Source organism: Lupinus angustifolius, chromosome LG17 (assembly GCF_001865875.1).
Source record: "Lupinus angustifolius cultivar Tanjil chromosome LG17, LupAngTanjil_v1.0, whole genome shotgun sequence".
Classification (NCBI taxonomy): domain Eukaryota; kingdom Viridiplantae; phylum Streptophyta; class Magnoliopsida; order Fabales; family Fabaceae; genus Lupinus; species Lupinus angustifolius.
This window is the reverse complement of record NC_032025.1, coordinates 6,170,734-6,191,623: the sequence shown is the minus strand read 5'-3', so window position 1 is coordinate 6,191,623 and position 20,890 is coordinate 6,170,734. Positions and strand designations below refer to the sequence as shown.

Genomic DNA, 20,890 nt, shown 5'->3' with positions numbered 1-20,890 from the left:
TAAACTATATGTGTATCATATTATGATACAAAAAAAAAAGGTACTATTTCATGTGTCATTTGCTATAATTGGTTAAGAAAAATATATTTAAGTTATAAGTTTAATAATTAATTATTTTTTTGACCAATAAGTAATATCACAAAGTGAGATAGAAAATGTGAATCCTTATAAATAGGATCAACATCTTTTGTCCCAATAAGTGCACAATTTCATGTGATATTGTTTGTGATTGGTTAGAGAAATACTTAATTGTTATTTTTTAACTTAAATAAATTTTTTTACCCAATCATAAACATTGACACTTGAAGTGACATACTTTTGTGGGAAAACAAATGTGCTCCTACTATAAATAGGGGATTACATATTCTGTTTCAAAATTTGTAATACTTGATGTATCATTTCATTCTCATTGGTCAGAAAATGTAAAATTAATATATTTTTAATTTTTCTGACAAATGAGAAACAAAAAAAGGTATATGAAGTGGTATAAAATTTGGGATAGAAGATTTGACTCAATAAATAGGGGTCTTCGCACCGCATGAGACACAGTGAATAAATTACTCTCCCCCTTGTGATATTTTTCTGGTCGGACATCAAATCGAGAGATGTGTTGTGTTACATTTAACTGGTTTAAAAGGTTAGATAATCTTGTCCGGTTAAATGATTTAATATATAATTATATATAAATGTAAATTTTTATATAATTAAGATATCTTCATTTTTTCCGACAGAAGTAAAATAAAGTACTACAGTAGTATTCCACATATTTAAAAAAATTATATGAACCATTTAATTTACTTTTTGGAATATTATAGTTTAACCGAATTTAACATAGTCGGGAGGGAGGAATTTCTCATATTGAAAACGGTCCAGCCTTCATTCAATTAAGGTTGCAAGCCAGAATCGTTTCCAAGTCCGGTAAGCAATCGAAATGATTAAATCACCCAATCTTGTTTTCATAACCTTGCTCATAACATTGATTAAAATTTACTACAATAGAAATAATTATGTGCATTAAATAATTAATAGATGGCTGTAGAAATAATTATAAAAATAAAGATAAAGATATGAAAATAGGAAATACCAATAAAATGAAAAAAAAATATATCATTCACATTCAAAATTTCATGTATATAATTTATTCAAATATTATACTCCAACTTAAATATTTTTTAGGAATATTGAATTTATCCCCTCAATCAATAATCCGATAAAGGAGATTTATTCAATCACATAATTTAGACTTGTAAAACATGATATCCTTAAAATTTTCTATTTGATTGTATCAAAAGACACAACAAATTATGATTTCCCTATTTTGCGACCTCCAAGTATCATTACAAATAACGTTTTTCATATTTTCCATATTTTTATTTTCACAGATTATATACTTATTAATTATCCCACTATTTTTTATTTTCCTAAATTAGGATATGAAATATTTATTATATAAATATATATATTAATAAATAATATTTGTTATAATAATAAAATAAAAGAGGGAAATTTCCTAAGCCTAAAAAAGAAATCATCAAATAAACCAATAATTTATGAAATAGAATAATAAAAATTTAAAATTATACTATACCTAGAAATCTATGCTTAGTAGGGTTGGTCTAATGACGTAAGACCTACTCGATCTTCAGAAAGACTAAAATATAAAGATTTAATGTTTAAAAGTGATATTGAAGGAACAATCATACAATATTTTAACTTTTTAATATTTTATTTATTATTATGAATATGTAATTTAACATATGAAATAATATGTATATATATTGATAATTATGTATACAATGAAAAATTAGAAAAACAAACATACTTTTGACTAAAGGCAAATAAATGTCATTACAAACAAACATGATAATAAAGTAACTATGTGACAGGTTGAGACAAGTAATGATTTTCCATACCCAACCTTATGTATTGTTTGATTCTAACTTTTAAAACCAAACTCAACCTAAATATAATGAAACTTGGTTCTATTTGGGTCTAATCATGATCATGACCAACCATATTAGCGGATAGTCGGGTACTTGTGGCACATATCTTATATATATATATATATTACCAATTTTTTATATATTTCAAATCTATCCCAAACTAGCCCATCTATTCAAAATCGCACGGAATTTCACGGAAATAAAACTAAAAATCTCATTTTAATTTCTCTCTCTTCCTCTTCTTCAGCTTCGTTTTGAGCTGAACTCATCTTCATCTTCACCTTTCTTTCTTTCTATTCAATTTCCCAATCTAATCTAAATTATTTTCGAACCCTTTCTTCCCAAAAAGCCCTTACTCTCCGATCCCATCAACGTCAAATAAAATATGATCGTTCGCACCTACGGTCGCCGCAACAGACCAATTTCCAAACCCTTCTCTTCCTCCTTAAACGACGCCGTTTCACACGACCCTTTCACTTTCAGTCCTCAAGAAGAAGAAGAAGAAGAATTCTCTCAAAACAACAACAACCTTTGCACCAGTAGCTTCGCATTCTCCTCCCAGGAATCCTCTTCTCACTGTTCCCTCTTCGATTCCGAGCGCGGCGGAAGGGAATCAAAGAGGCCGAAGAAGGCGGCGGCGAACGGAGGTTTCTCAATTCTGGCGACGTCGACGCTTATGGAGGCGCAGGAGTTTGGGGAGATGATGGAGCATGTTGATGAAGTCAATTTTGCACTTGATGGACTCAGAAAGGGACAACCCGTGCGGATCAGAAGAGTGAGCTTGGTTTCATTGTTGGGTATATGTGGCACCACACAGCAGAGAAGGCTTTTAAGGACTCATGGGTATGTGCAATTTCAAATCTCAAATTTGTTTTTTGAAGATATGGGTTTTGAATTATTGGTGTTTTGTTTATTAGGGCTAATTCAAAATCTTAAATTTTTTGATGGGTGTGTATGTTTGTGTATTTTTTGTTTGCACTCTAAATTTCGAGCTTGGTATTACTGTTATCATTTAGGTAGATTCATTCTACTAGTTGATCTCTTTGGTCACTTTCCAAATAGAAATGTGACTTGAATGAGAGCTTAGATGATGTACAATTTTGAAGGACTTTGTTTGTCTTATTTCACTCATTGGACTTTCTTGCAATTTTTAAATCTCCATCCCCTGTGAATTAAGATGAAAGTAGCGTTTGGTAGATGTATTAGAACAGGAGGAAATGGAATATGTTGTTCTGTTCTGTGTTTGGTGTATTTTATTGTAGAACAGAAGTACAGAACTAAATATGAGATAGAACATCATGGTCCATTCTGTTCTCTTCGTATGCATAATGCTATCAAATCCTTGCTCTGCGTTCTTGTGAGGGACTATTGTGTTGTCACAGACTTGAACTCTTGACATTCACAGGCCCCTCAATGAAGAGCTCTAGCCTTCATACCACCAGCCATTTGATACAATGAGAGTGTTATTAATATTTCCATGTAAGCATTCATGATTAAAATTTAAAAGGATCTATAATGACATAATCTTGCTTTTATTACTAACACGAGTATTATGTAATTGCCCGTGAATGAGGCAGGGTAATATTTCATATATATCTTCATTTTGATTTGGTTATTTTAACTGAGCACATGTATTTAAGTCTTCTCATAGAGAAAATATTGCAGTATGAATGTTTAGCTGACGAGTCCCTGATTTTTATACTTCCTAGGATGGCAAAGACAATAATTGATGCTATTTTGGGCCTCAGTCTTGACGATTCTCCTAGCAACCTTGCAGCTGCAACTCTTTTCTACATTTTGACCAGTGATGTAAGTCTTCTATTATGTGTGAAAATGCAGTTGTAGTGAATTATGAAAGAAACTTTGGGTAATATAAACTCTTCGATTAAATGGCTGAGAAATATTTCTTCTATTAGTAAAACTTTTAACATGCTGCTAGAGGTAGTAAGCCAACATTACCTTTAAATATTGATGTAATGCTATGCTTCTAATTGATAATTAGTTTTTTAGCATTCCTCTGCTGGTTTTCTCTCTACTACCATGTGTAAATGTTTCAGTATGTCGGGTTTGCCATATATTTTAGTTTTCAATTTAGTTCTGAGTTGGAAGAAAAGAAGAAATCCAAGAGTGGCTTCCATGTGCAAAGTTGTATTAGTAAATACTACTACCTTTCTTGCCACTATTCTAACAATCAAAGGGGTTCATTAAATCCAATTTTTGTTCAGTCGTACTCTTACTTTGGTTCTTCGCCTGTCAAACTTTGAAGTGTTTGTTTACAGTCAGTGGGAAATCTTAACTTAGACATTCACAATAAGAAATGATTTCTTCACCGATTATTTTCATCTGGTTGTTCTATCATAGCTTGCAGGTTTGTCCCTAGTAACTATTAAGGAAATCCAATGGGAATTCATCATATACTGGAAATATATTGGATGACTATGATATACAAATAATTTTATCTTGAAAATCTCTGATAAGTTTATACTGGGGCTTCACTCCTGATATTTTATGAATAACATTGATTATTTTATGGAATATACTTCCATTCTGGTATTAGTTTGGACTCAGAATGCTATCATTCTACATGTTTGCGATTTGCTTGTATTTACTATTTACTGATATGCTTTTATTTCAGGGTCAAGATGATCACCTTCTCGAATCATCTGGTTGTGTTCGATTTCTAATCAAGTTGTTGAGGCCAATTTTCTCCCCAGATATTGAAGACAAAGCACCAAAATTTGGCTCTAAACTTCTATCACTGCGTCAGAATGATGACATGCTAAAAACTAAAACGGGAAGACTGGACTCCAGTTCTATTGCAGTTTATTCTAGAGTTCAAGAAATTCTAGTAAACTGTAAAGAACTAAAGACAACATGTCAAAATGACAATGTGGTGGAGAGACCAGAGTTATGCCCAAAATGGTTAGCATTGCTGACTATGGAGAAGGCTTGTTTATCTGCCATTTCTCTTGATGGTACTGCAAAGAATATCAACTTCCACATTTTGTATTATTGGCTTAAGATGTTATTTTCCCTTTTATATATCCGATTCTTTGAAATACTAATTTTGATTTTCATGTGCAAAAATAATAATTTGAAATTCTGTTTAGGTGTAATGATGTTTTTAGCTTAGAAGTCATTAATGAAAATTTTATGTAATCAGTCTTAGTTGCTAATTTTATTTCATCTCAGTTTCTAAAGGTGCCATCTTGATATTGAAATACAAATATAATTGATGTGTTCTCAGTACAGTGGCACTAATTTGATGGAATCTGGCTTGTTTTATGTACAAACTTCTAGGGCTTAAATATTGAGTTTTATTTAAATCATAATGCTTACATGTATTTTCATCCCAAATTTATCAAGAGTTCACAGTTTTCACCTTTAAGTTATGATTTTTTGTTGCAATCTTTCTCTGTGCACAAGTTGTAATTCTAATTTATAGTTTTATGATGCTTGTAGTTGACCAGGAAATTACTTCTATAGATTTTGTTGTCAATCGTGGTCCTTCGGACTCTATATTTTCTTCTACGATTAACTTACTTCTCTGTATTGAAACCTCAGCTGACTGATCTTTTATATTCTTTGGATCGTATGGGGTGACTGCTTGTGTTCAGATACCTCTGGTTCCGTGCGGAAGGCTCATGGAAAATTTAAGGAAATTCTAAGGGAGCATGGAGGACTTGACGCGGTCTTTGAAGTTACCATGAATTGTTATTCAGATTTGGAGGTGTGACCTTGTATGTTAGTTCATCATGTATGCTTTGCTATATTTTTAGTAGTCATAACTTTAGAAAAAAGGGTTTTGAAAGAAACAGTCTGAAATAAGGAGAGCATTTTCTGATTGATATCTCTTGCTCTAAGATGAGATATTGTATTTTGGCCATGCATCACCAATTCATTATATTTACTCTCTCAAATTAGAACTTATGGTAGATCTGTTTTTATATATGTCCCCCATGGTTTAATATCTCTAGATTTGCCTTTGTCAGGTAAAATTAAGTGACAGACATGAATATTTTGTTTGTGTGATGGTTTTGACATTAGCATACCGAATAACATGTTTGCTCTTGTTGATTTCTGTTACCAAATGCTAATGTTGATGTATTTATTTTTAGTAACGAGTATCTTAAAACCAACCGTCGATTTGTCTTTCAGAATTTGATGGAGGATAATTCTCTTTCTACCAGAGATATGAGAAATGCCAAACGCCTGAAGAGCCTCACCCTGCTTCTCAAATGCCTGAAGATAATGGAAAATGCTACTTTCCTTAGCTATGACAATCAGGTGTACATCTGTTCTCTGCCTGTTAGCTTATAAGTTCTTTTACAACTTTTCAACAAATATTTATGTCCTCTTGAATTTTGCTTGTGCAGCTTTCTACAAATGTTGCTTAATTCTTACTACAAGTTTTGTGGTACTCTTACCTTGGCGAACTTGTTAATTTATTAATCTTAACATTTATTTTCTCATAATAGACTCATTTGCTTGGATTGAAAGGGAAACCGAGCCCTCGGGCAACCCCAGTTTCTTTTACAGAGCTGATCATAAATGTCACAAAGATCCTCTCAGGTAAATGTCACAGTAAGGGTAACTTCCCGTCACTGCTGCTTTGTTTTTATAGTGAGTTCGTTATGTGTTATTGTACTTTTATTAGTTTCGTATTTTATGGTTAGTGTTTCTTCTCTCTCTCATACATGTCAATAATCTTCTGACTTTTAGATCTATATTTGCGTCGGAGTGCCTCTGCTGCATCCAATGATAACGAGGCTTTTGATCCCTTCTCCATGGCCAGTCAAGATTCTGAAGTGGATCTGCTCAGAGACCAAAAAGGTATTAGATTGTTGTTATCTGTCCATGAAGCTATCCCCGTTTTCTAGTTGTAGTTTTAGATGCTGGAGTTCTACAAAGAAATTTGCGAAATCATTGTAGAACTTTTACACTTTCAGTTATCCTTTTCTTTGCAAGAGTTACAACTTGCATCTTTTAGGAGGGTATAACTGTTAGAACATATGAAAGTATCTCACAATATTTTAAATTATCTTATAAAGTATCTTAGAATACCTCTTGGGATTGAGATCACTTTATTTTATCTTTTATGTTTTTTTCTGTTTTTTTCCTTAAGCAATTAGGAGTCTAAGTTTAGTATAAATAGGGGTTAGTTTATGTCTTTTGCATTACTTCACAATAGTATCAATAGAATTTACTATTTTGAGCATTACCGTTTCTCCTTTTATACCCAAACCCTATAATTTCAACAATAACTATTATCTCCTTTTTTCTTTCCCAATAGCCTAAGAAAATAATGAGAGTGAAAAAGATTATTCACCTTTCTCATTGAGCATCAGAGTTTACTTTACCCTGAAAAATGTCACATGCAAACCCTTGCTTAGGCGTTGTATCTATTGGGGGAGAAAAATGTTGTTTTATGCGAAGAGAAGTAAACATTGCCATTAGGTCTGGTATCACAGAATTTCCAGCTTGCTTAGTTGAAATTGATGGTTGCAGTCATTTGTAGCAATATATTTAAGCCATCCATGGTCCCATGGATGTGAGCTGATGGTCATATGTTGACCTTGACACGGAGTTGTTCTATCTAGACTGTATAGTACCTTTCTTATAGTTTGGGTTATTTCTCACGGAAGAGTTATAAGAAAACATATGTTTATTGAAGGTGTTGTCATGTGCGAAAAGATAAATTGGTGGTGGCAATTCATATGAAATTTTTTATGCTTACTAATAATGAAATAAGTTCATATTTATATTTTATGAATGCCCTTTCATTTGAATTTGCAGATGATGAAATTTTATCATTCAGTTCAACTAGAAAGTACCATGGTGTTGAGAAAGCCTTTTCTGTTAAGAGTTCTAAATCTATTGTTTCTCAGAAAAGCCGATTATTGACACGTAGTTGGTTGGAAAGTTCGCTATCCCTTTCTGAAACTCCCAGCACTTCAACTACTGATACTTATTCACTACAGATGAGGGTCAGTTCTTCCACATCTGGGTCTTGTAGTGGTGCATCAAAGAGTTCATATGGTAAAACCTCCTTGATCCATAATACTTCGAAGAAGAATGTACACTTTACTGAACGTAACCCAGTTGTAATCTTGGATGATAGTGAAGATCCATTTGCATTTGATGAGTATGATGTTGTACCCTCTAAGTGGGACACACTATCAGGGAAACAAAAAAAGCTTCGTTCTAAAAAATATGAGGCAGACAACAGAGAATATGAAGATGGGTCTCGTTCTAAAAAATGTGAGGTAGCAAACAGAGAATATGAAGATGGATGTCAGTCTCAGACAAATGTATGTCAACAAGAATTTAATGACGGGGAAATCAATTTTTCCAGTTCTAACGTTGGTGATGAAGAAGGTTCTAGCCTTCTGACTGATTGTCTTCTTTCTTCTGTTAAGGTATTTTTCTCGGATTTATTGTTCTTCCTATATGTTGGTTGTATCCAATTCTACTCACAATTTTTAGATATTTGAGTGAAAGTGGAAATCTCATTTTCCTGTTAGATCCTTTGGTAGATATTTGTATTTTGTGTGTAGTTGCAACCCTGACTTTCGTAGGTCACTTTTATACACCATACTAATGCTTTAGACATATATCAGCTTGATGTAATTTCTTGTTTTGTTTATAAATGCCTCGACAGGTCTATCTACAGAAGTATGATATGTGCCTATCCCCTCAGTCTCTATTTTTTCATACGAATTCCTATTGGTTTGTCAAATACTCTTTATGCACTAACTAATGTTGCCTTATTATAGGTGCTGATGAATTTGACTAATGAAAACCCCATTGGCTGTCAGCAAATTGCTGCCTATGAAGGACTGGAGACAATGTCTTTGTTAATTGCTGGTCATTTCTCTTCCTTCAGCTCTTCATTGTCCATTGCTGAGATAAAAGAAGATACTTCAAGAGCGGCTCAGTGTGATAGGCATCTCACTGATCACGAGCTAGATTTTCTTGTTGCTATTCTGGGCCTGCTTGTAAACCTGGTAGAGAAGGATGGTCATAACAGGTAATTTGAACAATAAGATTTATATATTTTTGCCTTGAGTCTTTTCCTCCTCTTCTCAGTATATTTTGACAACTTACTGGAAGAAAGTTGGTTTAGTGTGAGTTTGGTAGCTGCAAAAATTAGATTCCAATTATAATTTGAGTATGTTTGCTGAATAACAATTTTAAGATAATCGTTCGTTTGACATGTGTAAAAAGAATCACTTTCAATAAATTATGAAAAAGGTATTATTAGTTAAAATTAATATTGTTAGTTTGGTGTGGCAATAAAAAAGAGGGTGAAGTGGGAAGATGAGATTTGGCCTGAAAGTTGGAACAACCTGTCTTAACAGCTCAAGTTTTCAGATGCACCAAAAACTGATTTTTGTGGTAAAAAAGCTTCTATCAGTTTTCAGCAAACACATTTTTTAAATGCCTAAATGGCTGTACTAAACACACACTTAGATGTCTACATGGATGTACCTTTATATAAACTGTGTTATTGCAATATTTCAATTGTTTGAACTCTATTCTCATATATCTGGATCTTATTTCTGAACTGTACTGCTATGATGTTGTCTGCGTTTTTACAACTGTAGAATAGTGTGAAGATTGTGTGTGCTTCATCACATTACACAACTGTTGTATTGACATGCCTAACACAATTTAGTAAAATAAAATAAAAAAACTGCACACTTCTTTATCCATTTGATTTATTTTATGCTTATTTCAAGAAAATAATAATAGAATAATGCTTCTTTAAATTCGTATTTTTTCAGATGATATATAGTTGAAACCAAACACTAAAGAAAGTTTTGGCAGTACGATGTACAATTTATATATGATTATCATTGTATTTGTGAAACTCCTTATAACTTTGTTACTGGTTTTTTGGCAGATCACGGCTTGCAGCGATGAGTGTTTTACTACCTTCCTCAGAAGGCTTGGACCAGGAGGTTCGGAGGGATGTTATTCAATTATTATGCTATATTTTCTTGGCTAACTATGATGGAAGTGGGGGAGCTGGGGAAGCTGAACATTTGCAATTGGTAGGTAGCATGTTCCAATTTTTCCTTAGAATTATTGTCTCTCACTTCTAATCAAGTTTAAACATGTTTTTACCTTATCTATTGATGTGCTCATGCGAAGCATGGAGTTGTAGAATTACTATTTCGGATTGTGAAATTATTGATATTTTATGAAGCATGGATACTTCAAAATACTTATTGTCCTGGTACTATACTGGATTTCTTCTATTGTTTTATGAGATGTCATATCCTATACTACGGTGCCTGTACCCCTAATTAAATTATTGATTTTATCATTGACAAAAGCTGTATATTTGATTCATGTAGTCCTATCCGTGCACCATAGTTTATTATACCTCGAAGAGGAATATCTGTAACTAACCTTCCCAACTTGATTGCTTGAAAGACATTAGAAAAAAATGGAAGTTAGAATCTTGCTTGACTTGATAGAACTGACATGGATAACGCAGTTAGATGCTTATGGAAAACAACTGGGATGGGCTTCAAACTTACAATATATTGAACTGTCTTGTGCCCCATTTGAGTGTAGTCATTGTATTTGTTTAGTTATTAAAATAGTTGAAACACTTAAATAAAACATGGTGTGGCAGTGACTCTAGACTTGTAAGTTTGGCATTCATATACGAAAAGTTGGCTGTGAGTGACACACTTTTGAATAATCTTGTTACATCATGCAACAGGATGAGGCAGCTCTTTTACAAGGTGAACAAGAAGCTGAGAAAATGATTGTGGAAGCTTATTCTGCCCTGCTTCTAGCGTTTCTTTCCACTGAAAGGTTAATTTCTTATCAATCTTTAGTCTTTTTGTTTAAATTTGTTTCTTTGAATATAGGAAGGCCTATAATTTATTTTTTGGTCTGCAGCAAGAGCATCCGTGAAGCAATTGCTGACAATCTTCCAGATCACAAATTATCTATTCTTGTTCCTGTGTTGGATAGATTTGTGGTATGTGGTTATTTATAATTTTTAGTACCACGGAGATAAAATTGTGGAACTACCTAGAAATATTGTTAGGGATTGTATTTGTTTTTTCGGGGAAGAGTATTTGGAGTTCAGATTTAGTTTAGCTTCTGATGCTTAATCTGATTGGAGCAACTGACATTTTTTTATTTGGTTTGTCTATGGCCTAAACAAATCTTACAAAAGTTTATTTTCTAAAAGGGTTGATATCTTTAGAAGTCACATCTTAGGTGTGTTTTGGATTCTTGGTGGATTTAAAATCACTGTCAAAAGGTTGAAATTTGGAGATGATTTGCTTAATCATGTTGGATCAGGATGCCTAGGGTACACATTTTTTCTCTTTCTAAGCCATTGGTAACATTTTTAACCTGTAATTGTGTCTTTATCTGCAGGAATTTCATCTGTCTTTGAACATGATTTCACCAGAGACTCATAAAGCTGTTAGCGAGGTCATAGAATCATGTAGAATTCGATGAAAGCTCAGGGAATGTAGAACGCTGTACGGCCACAGCTTAATTTAGGGTTTGTTGTTACTGCAGATGAAATGAGACTGCTGCAGCTCAATTCACTACATTAAGTCAAAACAATTAATTTCTATATTCTGTTTACATGAGGTTACAAGTTCAAATCCTGGAAACAACCTCTCTGCTTGCGGAGATAAGGCTGTATACATCTATCCTCCCCAGACTCCACTAAGTGGGATTCTCGTGCATTGGGTTGCCCTGTTTTTTATTCTGTTCACAGTGTTTATACCCTTCCCTATTGTTACATCACCATGCTGGTGATTGCTGAGATGCTTGTATACAAGAAAAATCAACATAGTGGGATGTGTAATGTGTTCCTATCGTAGTTTGTGTGTAATCAATAGTAGTCATATATATATATTCTCAATTTTTTGTTTTATTCATTCATTTTATTGTATCAGAAGCTTGTATATTTTTATTAGAAGTGTTCACATCCTTTTGTTTCTCCTTGCTTTCACTACTACATATAAGCTCAAGCTGCACTGTTCTTATTTATTCAGAAGCAAGATTTGTCTAATTGATAAGCTCCAATTATGTTTCTGTTATGGATATTCAACATCGTATATTATGTCTGGATTCTACAAATTATGATAGTGTAGATAAAGCAATGAAATTAATGATAAGAGAAGAGTATGGAAACAAAGTTGCACCGATTTTTTAAGCAAAAAGCAATGGTAAACGATGATGAAAACTAAACTGACTTAGAGTGAAACGTGAATTCGTGATTTGAAGGAGACAATGAAGCAACCGTGATGCTACTAAAATTCCAATGGATTTTTGAATGAGAGAAATGTCAAAGTAAAGAAAGAAGAAATGCCATTTTTTTGCTCTCATGTCTCTGCAAACCATGGTTTTTCATAAGTAAACCGCCCCGTTGGTTTGATAATTTGGGTTATATCGAATTAACTTAATTCAAAAAAACATTTAAGAGCTTCTTTCATAAAACTAGTTTGTAACTATGAAATTGTAGCTGTGAGATTGAATTATCTTAGCTAGAAACTTATGAGATTGAATTAACTTAGCTAAAAACTTACCGTTGTGTTGATACTTATTAAACTAAAGTTGCTTGTTAAACTAGATTTGGAACTAATTGAAATTTAAAAATGACTAGAAAACAATAATGATTTTTTGTAGCTAAATATAAGTAATAAAGTTACTTCAATTGTCTTTTAAACACCACAAGTTAAGACTAGTTGAAATATTATAAGCTCGCATTAAGAAACAAGACCTAACTAACAATGTGAACTAGGATGGTTTGTAAGACCTCCAGATGATCAAAACATTAGATCATCAAAATAAATTACATTAGCAAAAGATCACCAAAATAAATCTAGTCCCTCACACCTTCCCATGTATTAATTATTACAACAAATATCATATCCAAAAAATTCATATTTCCATGCCCTAGGCTATTCATATCTTACAAACTAATATAAAAAAATATTTTAGTTTTTAAGATTTTTTTTACTCCAACATAACTTTATAATTGGATTGATATACAAAAAATAAGCCAACCAAAAAATCAAAAGTTCGATTATTAGAAAATAATATTTATTGAGAAGGGCAGTCAAGAATCTCAATTTACTTTCTTACAAAAAAAATGTGAATAAATGTTTTTGGTAGTACAAAAAGAATATTGGAGAAGTGATCTTCAATTTTGGGTACACTGAATCCCTAACCGCCCAACAATGTTCTCGCACGTGCCAAGCCATATAGGAATATAAGTACCCTTCGGGCCCGTTACGCCGAAATTATCCTCACCCCGGTTAACCCATTCAATTCATCTACATCACTCCGGTTAACCCATTCAATTCATCGATTGGATTTGGAACCAAAACCCAACGATGGCCGCGGAAACGCTACCGTATCAGAACGGCGTTGTTTTAAACGGAAATCTCGGCGCAAATACTAATATCCCTACCGCCGCCAAAAAATCGCGGGAGAGCGATCGCCGTCGTCGACGTCGGAAACAGAAGAAGAACAAGCAGACCTCTCAGGAACCAGACCCTAACACCACCGAAGACGGTGACGACACGAAGGAGAATACCGATTCTTATCAGGTTCTCATCTTTGTTCTTTGCTTTAGACGTGCTTTGGTTTCGTTAGGTTTTCAATACGTGATGTCATTATCACGTAAAATGTTAGGAGCTAGTAAATTATAATTGTGAAGTTCCATATTTGTGTTTGGTCCTGGATGTTGCTGCGAAGTTAGGGTTTGTGAATTCTTGGATGTTAGATATTTTGGTGAAGGAAGTTTGAGTTTGAGGTAGATATGCTTAAAACTTAGAGTTTCCTTTGATGAAAAGGAATTCTAAGGGAAACAAAATAAAGGATCTGTGTAAAAGTGCATTTAGACATTGACATGTTCAGTTTATGTAGGCTCATTTTCACAAATTTCTTAAATCTGTATTAGATTTTAGTTATGCAATTTGAAAATTTTGTTTTTAGGTGAGGAGAAGCATGATTAGAATTTATTAGTTTAGGGAAGAGGAGTCTTGGCTCAACTGTTAAAGCTGTTGCTATGTGGCGAGGGCCGAGGAGGTCACATGTTTGAGTCACAAAATCTAACCCTTTTCCAACCCTGCACATAGTGGGAGCTTTGTTTCACCATGTTGCCCTTTTATTGAAAAAACTTTTCATATTTATAGGAATTAAGTTTTGATCGCTTTGGATAGCTAAAAATTCATAGTGGAACTATAGTTCAATTATTCATTAGATGTTTGTAAATGTCATATCTGATTATACATCCATTGGAAATGAAAGCTGGAAGTCATTACTATCATCGGTCTACTATTGTAATTATGCCATTGAAACTCAGTGGAGTGTTTTTGGAAACTACATTGGTGGTTTTATTAGACAGCGGTGCAGATCTGTATTTTCTTTAATAAAAGGGTTATCACATTCCAGCTTACATTTCAAAATATGATGTCGCTAAGTCTCGAACTGGCGTAGGTGGGCCATAATTAATGTCTTTTTTTCTTCATAAAATTTAGGTTGTTGAGCAAGTTGAAATTGAGTATGTTCCAGAGAAGGCAGAATTAGACGAAGGCTTGGATGAGGAATTTAGAAAGATCTTCGAGAAATTTAGTTTCACTGACGTTACTGGTTCAGAGGTAATGAGTGTCTGCCAATTTTCTATTTCTCATTGTATCTTCATGGTTTGTTTGATGAATTGTTTACTTGGATGCAACCAGGATACCGATAAGAAGGACGAGTCTGCAGAAAATGCAAATGCTAGTAAGAAGGCAGACTCTGATTCTGAAGAGGAAGAAAATGATGATGAGAAAAAAGAGAAAGGCGGGGTCTCGAACAAGAAGAAAAAGGTATATCCATTTTACATATTTATGTTGTTTTTGTTTATTTAATTTTACTATTGCGCTTATTTCCTTAATTATGCTAAATTTTTTTTCCCCAGCTTCAACGGCGGATGAAGATTGCTGAATTGAAACAGATTTGCTCAAGGCCTGATGTAGTTGAGGTAGGAATATTTTGTGTAGTATACTTGCTTTCAACTTTCGGTCCTTCCTTCCAAACTTGTTAGTCTAGTCTCATGGTCAATAGCCACTATGCAAATGTTGCTTAACAGTATATATTTTCATTTTTAAGGTGTGGGATGCTACTGCAGCAGATCCAAAGTTGCTGGTCTTCCTGAAATCTTATCGAAATACTGTACCTGTACCAAGGCACTGGTCTCAGAAGAGAAAATTTTTGCAGGTTAGTCAGCACGATAATTTTATAATTATGGGTTACAGAAGCAAGCATGTATGATGGTTGTGGTACGAGGCATGTAAGGATAGAGTGAGGATGATAAAGTGGATATGGTTTCTCTTATATATATGTATATGGTGCTTGCAGGGGAGCGGCTGTGGCAATCACCAATCCTGAACTAGTATGTGTTTGGCAATGGGCATCCTTGAGTCATTTATCTTTTATTCTTTGTTAGATTGCATGCAATAAGAATGTAATATTATGAGAGTTTATGATAATATGGCTGTTTTTGTGTAATTTCCTTCGGCATATGTCTATAACTAAGGTGCTAATAGTTCTGCTTTGAATTTTCAGATACCCTTCATTGTGCTTAATGCCTGGGCTGAATTCCCCGTGTCCATTGTTTTGTAGTTTTATATTTTGATTGTGCCTAGCCACAGTACATCATTGTCCATGTATGCATAAATTACTGGTATGTCATCCAAAGTTGTTATTGTTTTTGCAGGGGAAAAGAGGGATTGAGAAACAACCCTTTCAGCTTCCTGATTTTATTGCTGCCACAGGAATTGAGAAAATCAGACAGGTAATGCAGTCTAATCTGTTTGCATATACCCTGACTCTGTCTGAGTGACCCACCTACTAAAATAAAGTAGTATTTAAAGCAAATCTTGTTTTTTTGATGTACTTACAAAATTACTAATCTATTCCTGTAATTGAAAATTGAATTTCTTCATTTTTTTTTAAATAGCTTCTATGGTCTTTGGCATTGTTAATTCAGTGACTGGACGTTACTGCTGTTTGAAAATCTTGATATGATAGAAAGATTATAGTGTCACCTTCTGATTTGTTTGCCGAGATTTTTTATGAGGTAGCTGGGCAGAAACCCATCTATGATTAAGTGTTTTCTCTAAAAAAGTACTTTTGATGTCTGTGCAATTGTTTTAAATATGCTACTTGCAATTGACTGAGTGTTCTTGGCCTTGGCCCAAAATCACAGTTTACTCAATTAAATGTTGTGGCCATCTGTAGTATTCATCTAAACCTTTTGGTTTAGATTTACGTGTCTTTTTAAGTGATTTCATGACATTGTTGTGGTATCTACTTACCTGCCAGATTATCTTGTGTTTTCTTATGCAGGCTTATATTGAGAAAGAGGACAGTAAAAAGTTAAAACAAAAGCAAAGGGAACGCATGCAACCAAAAATGGGGAAAATGGATATTGATTATCAGGTTTCTTTTCTCTATGTTTTTATCTAGGTTTTACACCACTAGATTTGTTTACATATTTTTATGCTGTGTTCAGACAACTATTTTCGTACTTTCTGATGGTCGTTGTTTCTTTGTTGCCAGGTTCTTCATGATGCTTTCTTTAAATATCAGACAAAGCCAAAACTGACTTCTCTTGGGGAACTGTATCATGAAGGAAAAGAATTCGAGGTATAATTAAAATGGTGCAAAATTTAAAATACTGCATACTCATGCCTTTTGATTGGGCTTAATTTATATTTGTTTAAATATTTTGTTTTTATTAGTTCTATTCTAGCTTATCCCTCGGGAGTCAGGACTGAAATAAGAGCTTTGTTCTTCATAATATTTGAATAGGGAGTAATGCTTTGATGTGGAGTAATGGTTTCGTTGGTCATATGACCAAGTAAATGGAAACCCAACAAGTGCAATATAGGATAGGGTACCGATGCTCGATGCATCATCTCTATTGATAAAGGTGTAGAAACTGTCTGTCACTGGAAGCTCAATAAATTCATTAATTGGTTATTTGATTTATATATTGGAAATTATTTTATTAATGCTGCAAATGTATTGTTCAGATGCACTTTTTTTCATCAGATCATTATTAGTTTTTTTACTTGTGTCAGATTAGGTAATGCAATCATTATTACTTATTGCTTAAATTAGTTTAGGTTTAACTCTGCAGTGTCTTTATGTATTCCTTTTTTTACTTCTATATATTTTGGTTTTACATGTCGTCAACTTATTATCACTGACATACAATGTATCCTGTAGAAAAAATCAGGATATGTGTTTTACTTGGCTTCTGGTTTGATTATTGAATTTTATAATACCTGAGAGCCCGTCTCTCAGTCTTCCCTCTATATCATCTCCTTATTGATTAGTGGAAATTACCTGTGCTGTTTCCAGGTGTTTAGTTTTCTCAAAAGCAAAAGCATTTTGTTTAAAGTGATTGGTCCACACCTATACAATTTATAACCTGGTTCTTAATTTATATAATGATGTAATGTATTTTGGTGTGCAGGTAAAGTTAAGGGAGATGAAACCTGGCATGTTGTCACACGAATTAAAAGAAGCTCTTGGTATGCCCGAGGGTGCTCCTCCTCCTTGGCTTATCAATATGCAGGTAATATCAGTGTTTTGGGGTGTGATTTATTACCATTTTGTTCTTGGTCCCTTTCACTACATTAAATGTGTTTTTTTCTTCCAGAGATATGGTCCTCCACCATCGTACCCTCATCTGAAGATCCCTGGCCTGAATGCTCCCATTCCCCATGGAGCCAGTTTTGGTTATCATCCTGGTGGCTGGGGCAAGCCTCCCGTTGATGAAGTACTTTTTTATATTTACTCTCTTTATCATTTAATTTTTGTATTAAATGGATTGACTGAATTTTCTATCATTAATGAGCTCCACACCTCCCCTTTCCATCTAATTTATTAATTTTACACCTCCCCTTTCCATTCATTGATCACTTTACTTGTCTGCACCTGCCACCTGAACAGTATGGGCGTCCAGTCTATGGAGATGTTTTTGGTGTTCTTCAAGAAGATCAGCCTAATTATGAGGTTGGTTACTTTTATCCCACAAGAATAATATTAAGAGATTGGTTTACATTGAAGTTCTACTACGTCATTTGAGGGATAACTTTTATCCAATATAATATATGTTCAATGCTAATGTTTGAAGCTTATGGCACCCCCTCTCAGTGGGTTTGGGTGTGCGCCTGTATGTATTATTTTTACGTTATCTTTTCATGTGTTTAAGCCCATGCGCCTGTATGTATTGTCATTCTTTCCCTTCCTCATCCTTTTTGTTTCTCACTCCTAAAAGGCAATCTTGAGGTGGGCTGGAAAAAGTACTTGATTTTACTTATTTGGGTGCTCTTAGTCTTATCAACTCAAATATGGTTCTTTTTATAGCTGTATTTAATACTTTCACAATACAGGAAGAGCCAGTTGATAAGACCAAACATTGGGGTGACTTGGAGGAGGAGGAGGAGGAAGAAGAAGAGGAAGAAGAGGAGGAGGAAGAAGAAATGGAGGAGGAGGATCTTGAAGCCGGTATTCAGTCTGTAGATAGTCTGTCTAGGTAATGTCATTTTACCTTTTTAGTTTGGTTGCTGGGTATCCCTCCCATCTAGTGGGATAAGGCTTGGTGTCGATGTTAGTTTCTTTTATCGATATTTTGGTTTCTCTTCATATCTGTTTTGGAGTAGTGACCAGCTGGGAGTGGAACTTATGTTGAAATTTCTATTTTTCAAAATATATTTTAGGTGTTTGTAGATTTGGCTTGGGCATGATTTGGAGTTTTGTTGTATTTTGTCTTGTGTTTCTAAACTGGATTCTTTTCTATTTTTTCTTTGTATTTTCCTCCTCAGCACCCCCACTGGAGTAGAAACACCTGATGTTATTGACCTTCGTAAGCAGCAAAGAAAGGAACCTGAAAGACCTCTTTATCAAGTGAGCCCTTCTACTGCTGCTCTCCTTCAGCTTTACTTTCTGTTTTGATTACTTAGATGTCTGTCATTAATCACGTTTTCTATGAAGGTACTTGAAGAGAAGGAGGAAAAAATTGCTCCAGGAACTTTGCTTGGAACCACACACACGTATGCAAAATCTGCACACCATTTTTTCAGTATTTGACTTGCTTTCTTTTCTTCCTCACAATTGTTTGTTTATTAACTAACCCTTACGTTCCTTTCTCTCCACAGTTACGTGGTTGGCAGTGGCACCCAGGACAAGTCAGCAGCGGCTAAAAGGGTAAGAGTTTTCCCTATTTTTGGGGAGCAAAGGGTAGTATTTATGATGATCTTGTCTTCAGAGATAACTTGTTTCTGGCTTTGGCTCTTTCAGGTTGATTTGCTTAAGGGTCAAAAGTCAGATAAAGTGGATGTCACTTTACAGCCAGAAGATTTGGATGCATTGGAAAATGTTTTACCTGCAAAGTATGAATTGTATTCTGTTTTTAATTTAGTTACCTGTTATTGATGTTAACATCCCGAGTCTTTTATTTCTTACCTCTGCTGGAACTATTACAGGTATGAAGAAGCAAGGGAAGAAGAGAAGTTACGAAGTCAGCGTGAGGATTTCAGTGACATGGTTGCAGAGGTCTGTTTCTTGCAAATCTTCATGACAGACCCACATTATTTCTTTAAAAACTAACGTCCTAATTTGTTTAATCACGTCACACCCTTTGGTGCAGAATGAGAACAAGAGGAAGAGAAAGATGCAAGAAAAGGAGGGAAAGTCCAAGAAGAAGAGCTTCAAGTTTTAAGATGGTGTCCGTTTCCTTTTCATTGGCATGAAATTTCTGTTGCAGAAAATTGGGCCCCGCCTCCATTTTCTATTTATGCAGTTCTCATTTTCCATGATCAACAGAGAATTGTTTGTTGACCGTGTTTTATAGCTGTATCACATTTTACTGTCTGCATGTAGTTTCTTCAACGCTTTTGCATAGGAATATACTTAAGTAATACAATGGATACCTTATAGAGAAATAAGGTAAGATCTTTTAGTTGGGAACTCAATACAATGAATCCTTATTAAGGTTGTTGGCATGGAAAGTTCGTTCACGAGGCAACTGGTAGAAGTGAAAATTCGTGTAGTATGTTATGGCCAATGGATGTTTCTGGAACAATGTCTCCTGGTTATGTACAAGTATCTCTCATAGTTTTGGAACTTCTTTTGCTTCCAATTTCCCCGTAAAACATAAGATCACATCTTCATCTTCCCGTTCTAGTTTAAATTATTAATCCATTTTGGCCAAACAGGTGTTACAGAACTTATTCATACTAACGTTCAAATAATTTCAAAACACCAATAGTGCATGGTGTTTTTTTCCCTCTCTACTTTTTCTGATAATAATTAAGGTCTACTTTCTATGCATACACCAACGTAAAATTTTCCTCTTTATACAGACAGTTAAATTTGGCTCTTTTCACCGTCATTACAATAATTTAGAGCTACCTATTCATTTCTACTTAAATTAAGAGCTACCAGAATTTAGAGCTAACTGTACTTTCACCATCATTGTCATCTTATTAGCATTCTTTTTGTTTTCATGTTCTCCATTTTAAATTTAGAGGTACCCGTACTATTCATGTCTACATAAATTACCAGAATTGTGTACTGATTATCGTTGGTCTCGTAAAATAATATTTTCGTCATGCTCGTAAAACGAAATCTGTTCCACCAAAAATGATTATGGTTGAGGTATCCTAGACATTATAGAAGCCGTCCAATTCCATCCATGTTATTGGCTTATGCATGACATTATTCTTATGGCTACAGAACTTGGCTCCACTTTCAATCAAATATGTTTCTTCTTCCTTATTCCCTGCCTGAAGAATATAACATAATCTTGTCCCACTGCCACCACCACCAACCCCTATCAAGATGTCAAATCGAGGTTTCTCCTTGGTTTTGGCTTTATAATTGAATTGGATGCATGT

The 20,890-nt window shown here is 34.1% G+C and overlaps 2 protein-coding genes across 5 annotated transcripts; both read left to right on the top strand.

Moving 5' to 3' along the window:
* LOC109331474 lies at positions 2,175–11,928 on the top strand. Of its 3 annotated transcripts, none has more exons than XM_019566005.1 (14): positions 2,175–2,786; positions 3,653–3,752; positions 4,579–4,918; positions 5,561–5,673; positions 6,102–6,230; positions 6,422–6,515; positions 6,666–6,776; positions 7,740–7,747; positions 7,823–8,362; positions 8,720–8,973; positions 9,850–10,000; positions 10,681–10,775; positions 10,863–10,944; positions 11,352–11,928. In XM_019566005.1, the coding sequence occupies exons 1-14, from the start codon at positions 2,329–2,331 to the stop codon at positions 11,433–11,435; spliced, it is 2,559 nt and encodes an 852-aa protein (XP_019421550.1). In that variant the 5' UTR covers positions 2,175–2,328; the 3' UTR covers positions 11,436–11,928. The 3 variants fall into 3 exon arrangements, with proteins under 3 accessions (XP_019421550.1, XP_019421551.1, XP_019421549.1); XM_019566006.1 differs by having other exon boundaries at positions 7,740–7,982; positions 8,070–8,362; XM_019566004.1 differs by having other exon boundaries at positions 7,740–8,362.
* On the top strand, positions 13,198–20,202 carry LOC109331476 (splicing factor 3B subunit 2-like). Of its 2 annotated transcripts, XM_019566008.1 has the most exons (19): positions 13,198–13,261; positions 13,295–13,543; positions 14,477–14,596; positions 14,678–14,806; positions 14,899–14,961; positions 15,090–15,197; positions 15,697–15,774; positions 16,329–16,421; positions 16,542–16,628; positions 17,464–17,565; positions 17,650–17,769; positions 17,943–18,005; positions 18,386–18,528; positions 18,818–18,899; positions 18,987–19,045; positions 19,151–19,199; positions 19,293–19,384; positions 19,478–19,547; positions 19,642–20,202. In XM_019566008.1, exons 2-19 carry the CDS (start codon positions 13,328–13,330, stop codon positions 19,711–19,713), a joined length of 1,746 nt encoding a protein of 581 aa, XP_019421553.1. In that variant the 5' UTR covers positions 13,198–13,261; positions 13,295–13,327; the 3' UTR covers positions 19,714–20,202. The 2 variants fall into 2 exon arrangements, with proteins under 2 accessions (XP_019421553.1, XP_019421552.1); XM_019566007.1 differs by lacking the exon at positions 13,198–13,261 and having other exon boundaries at positions 13,268–13,543.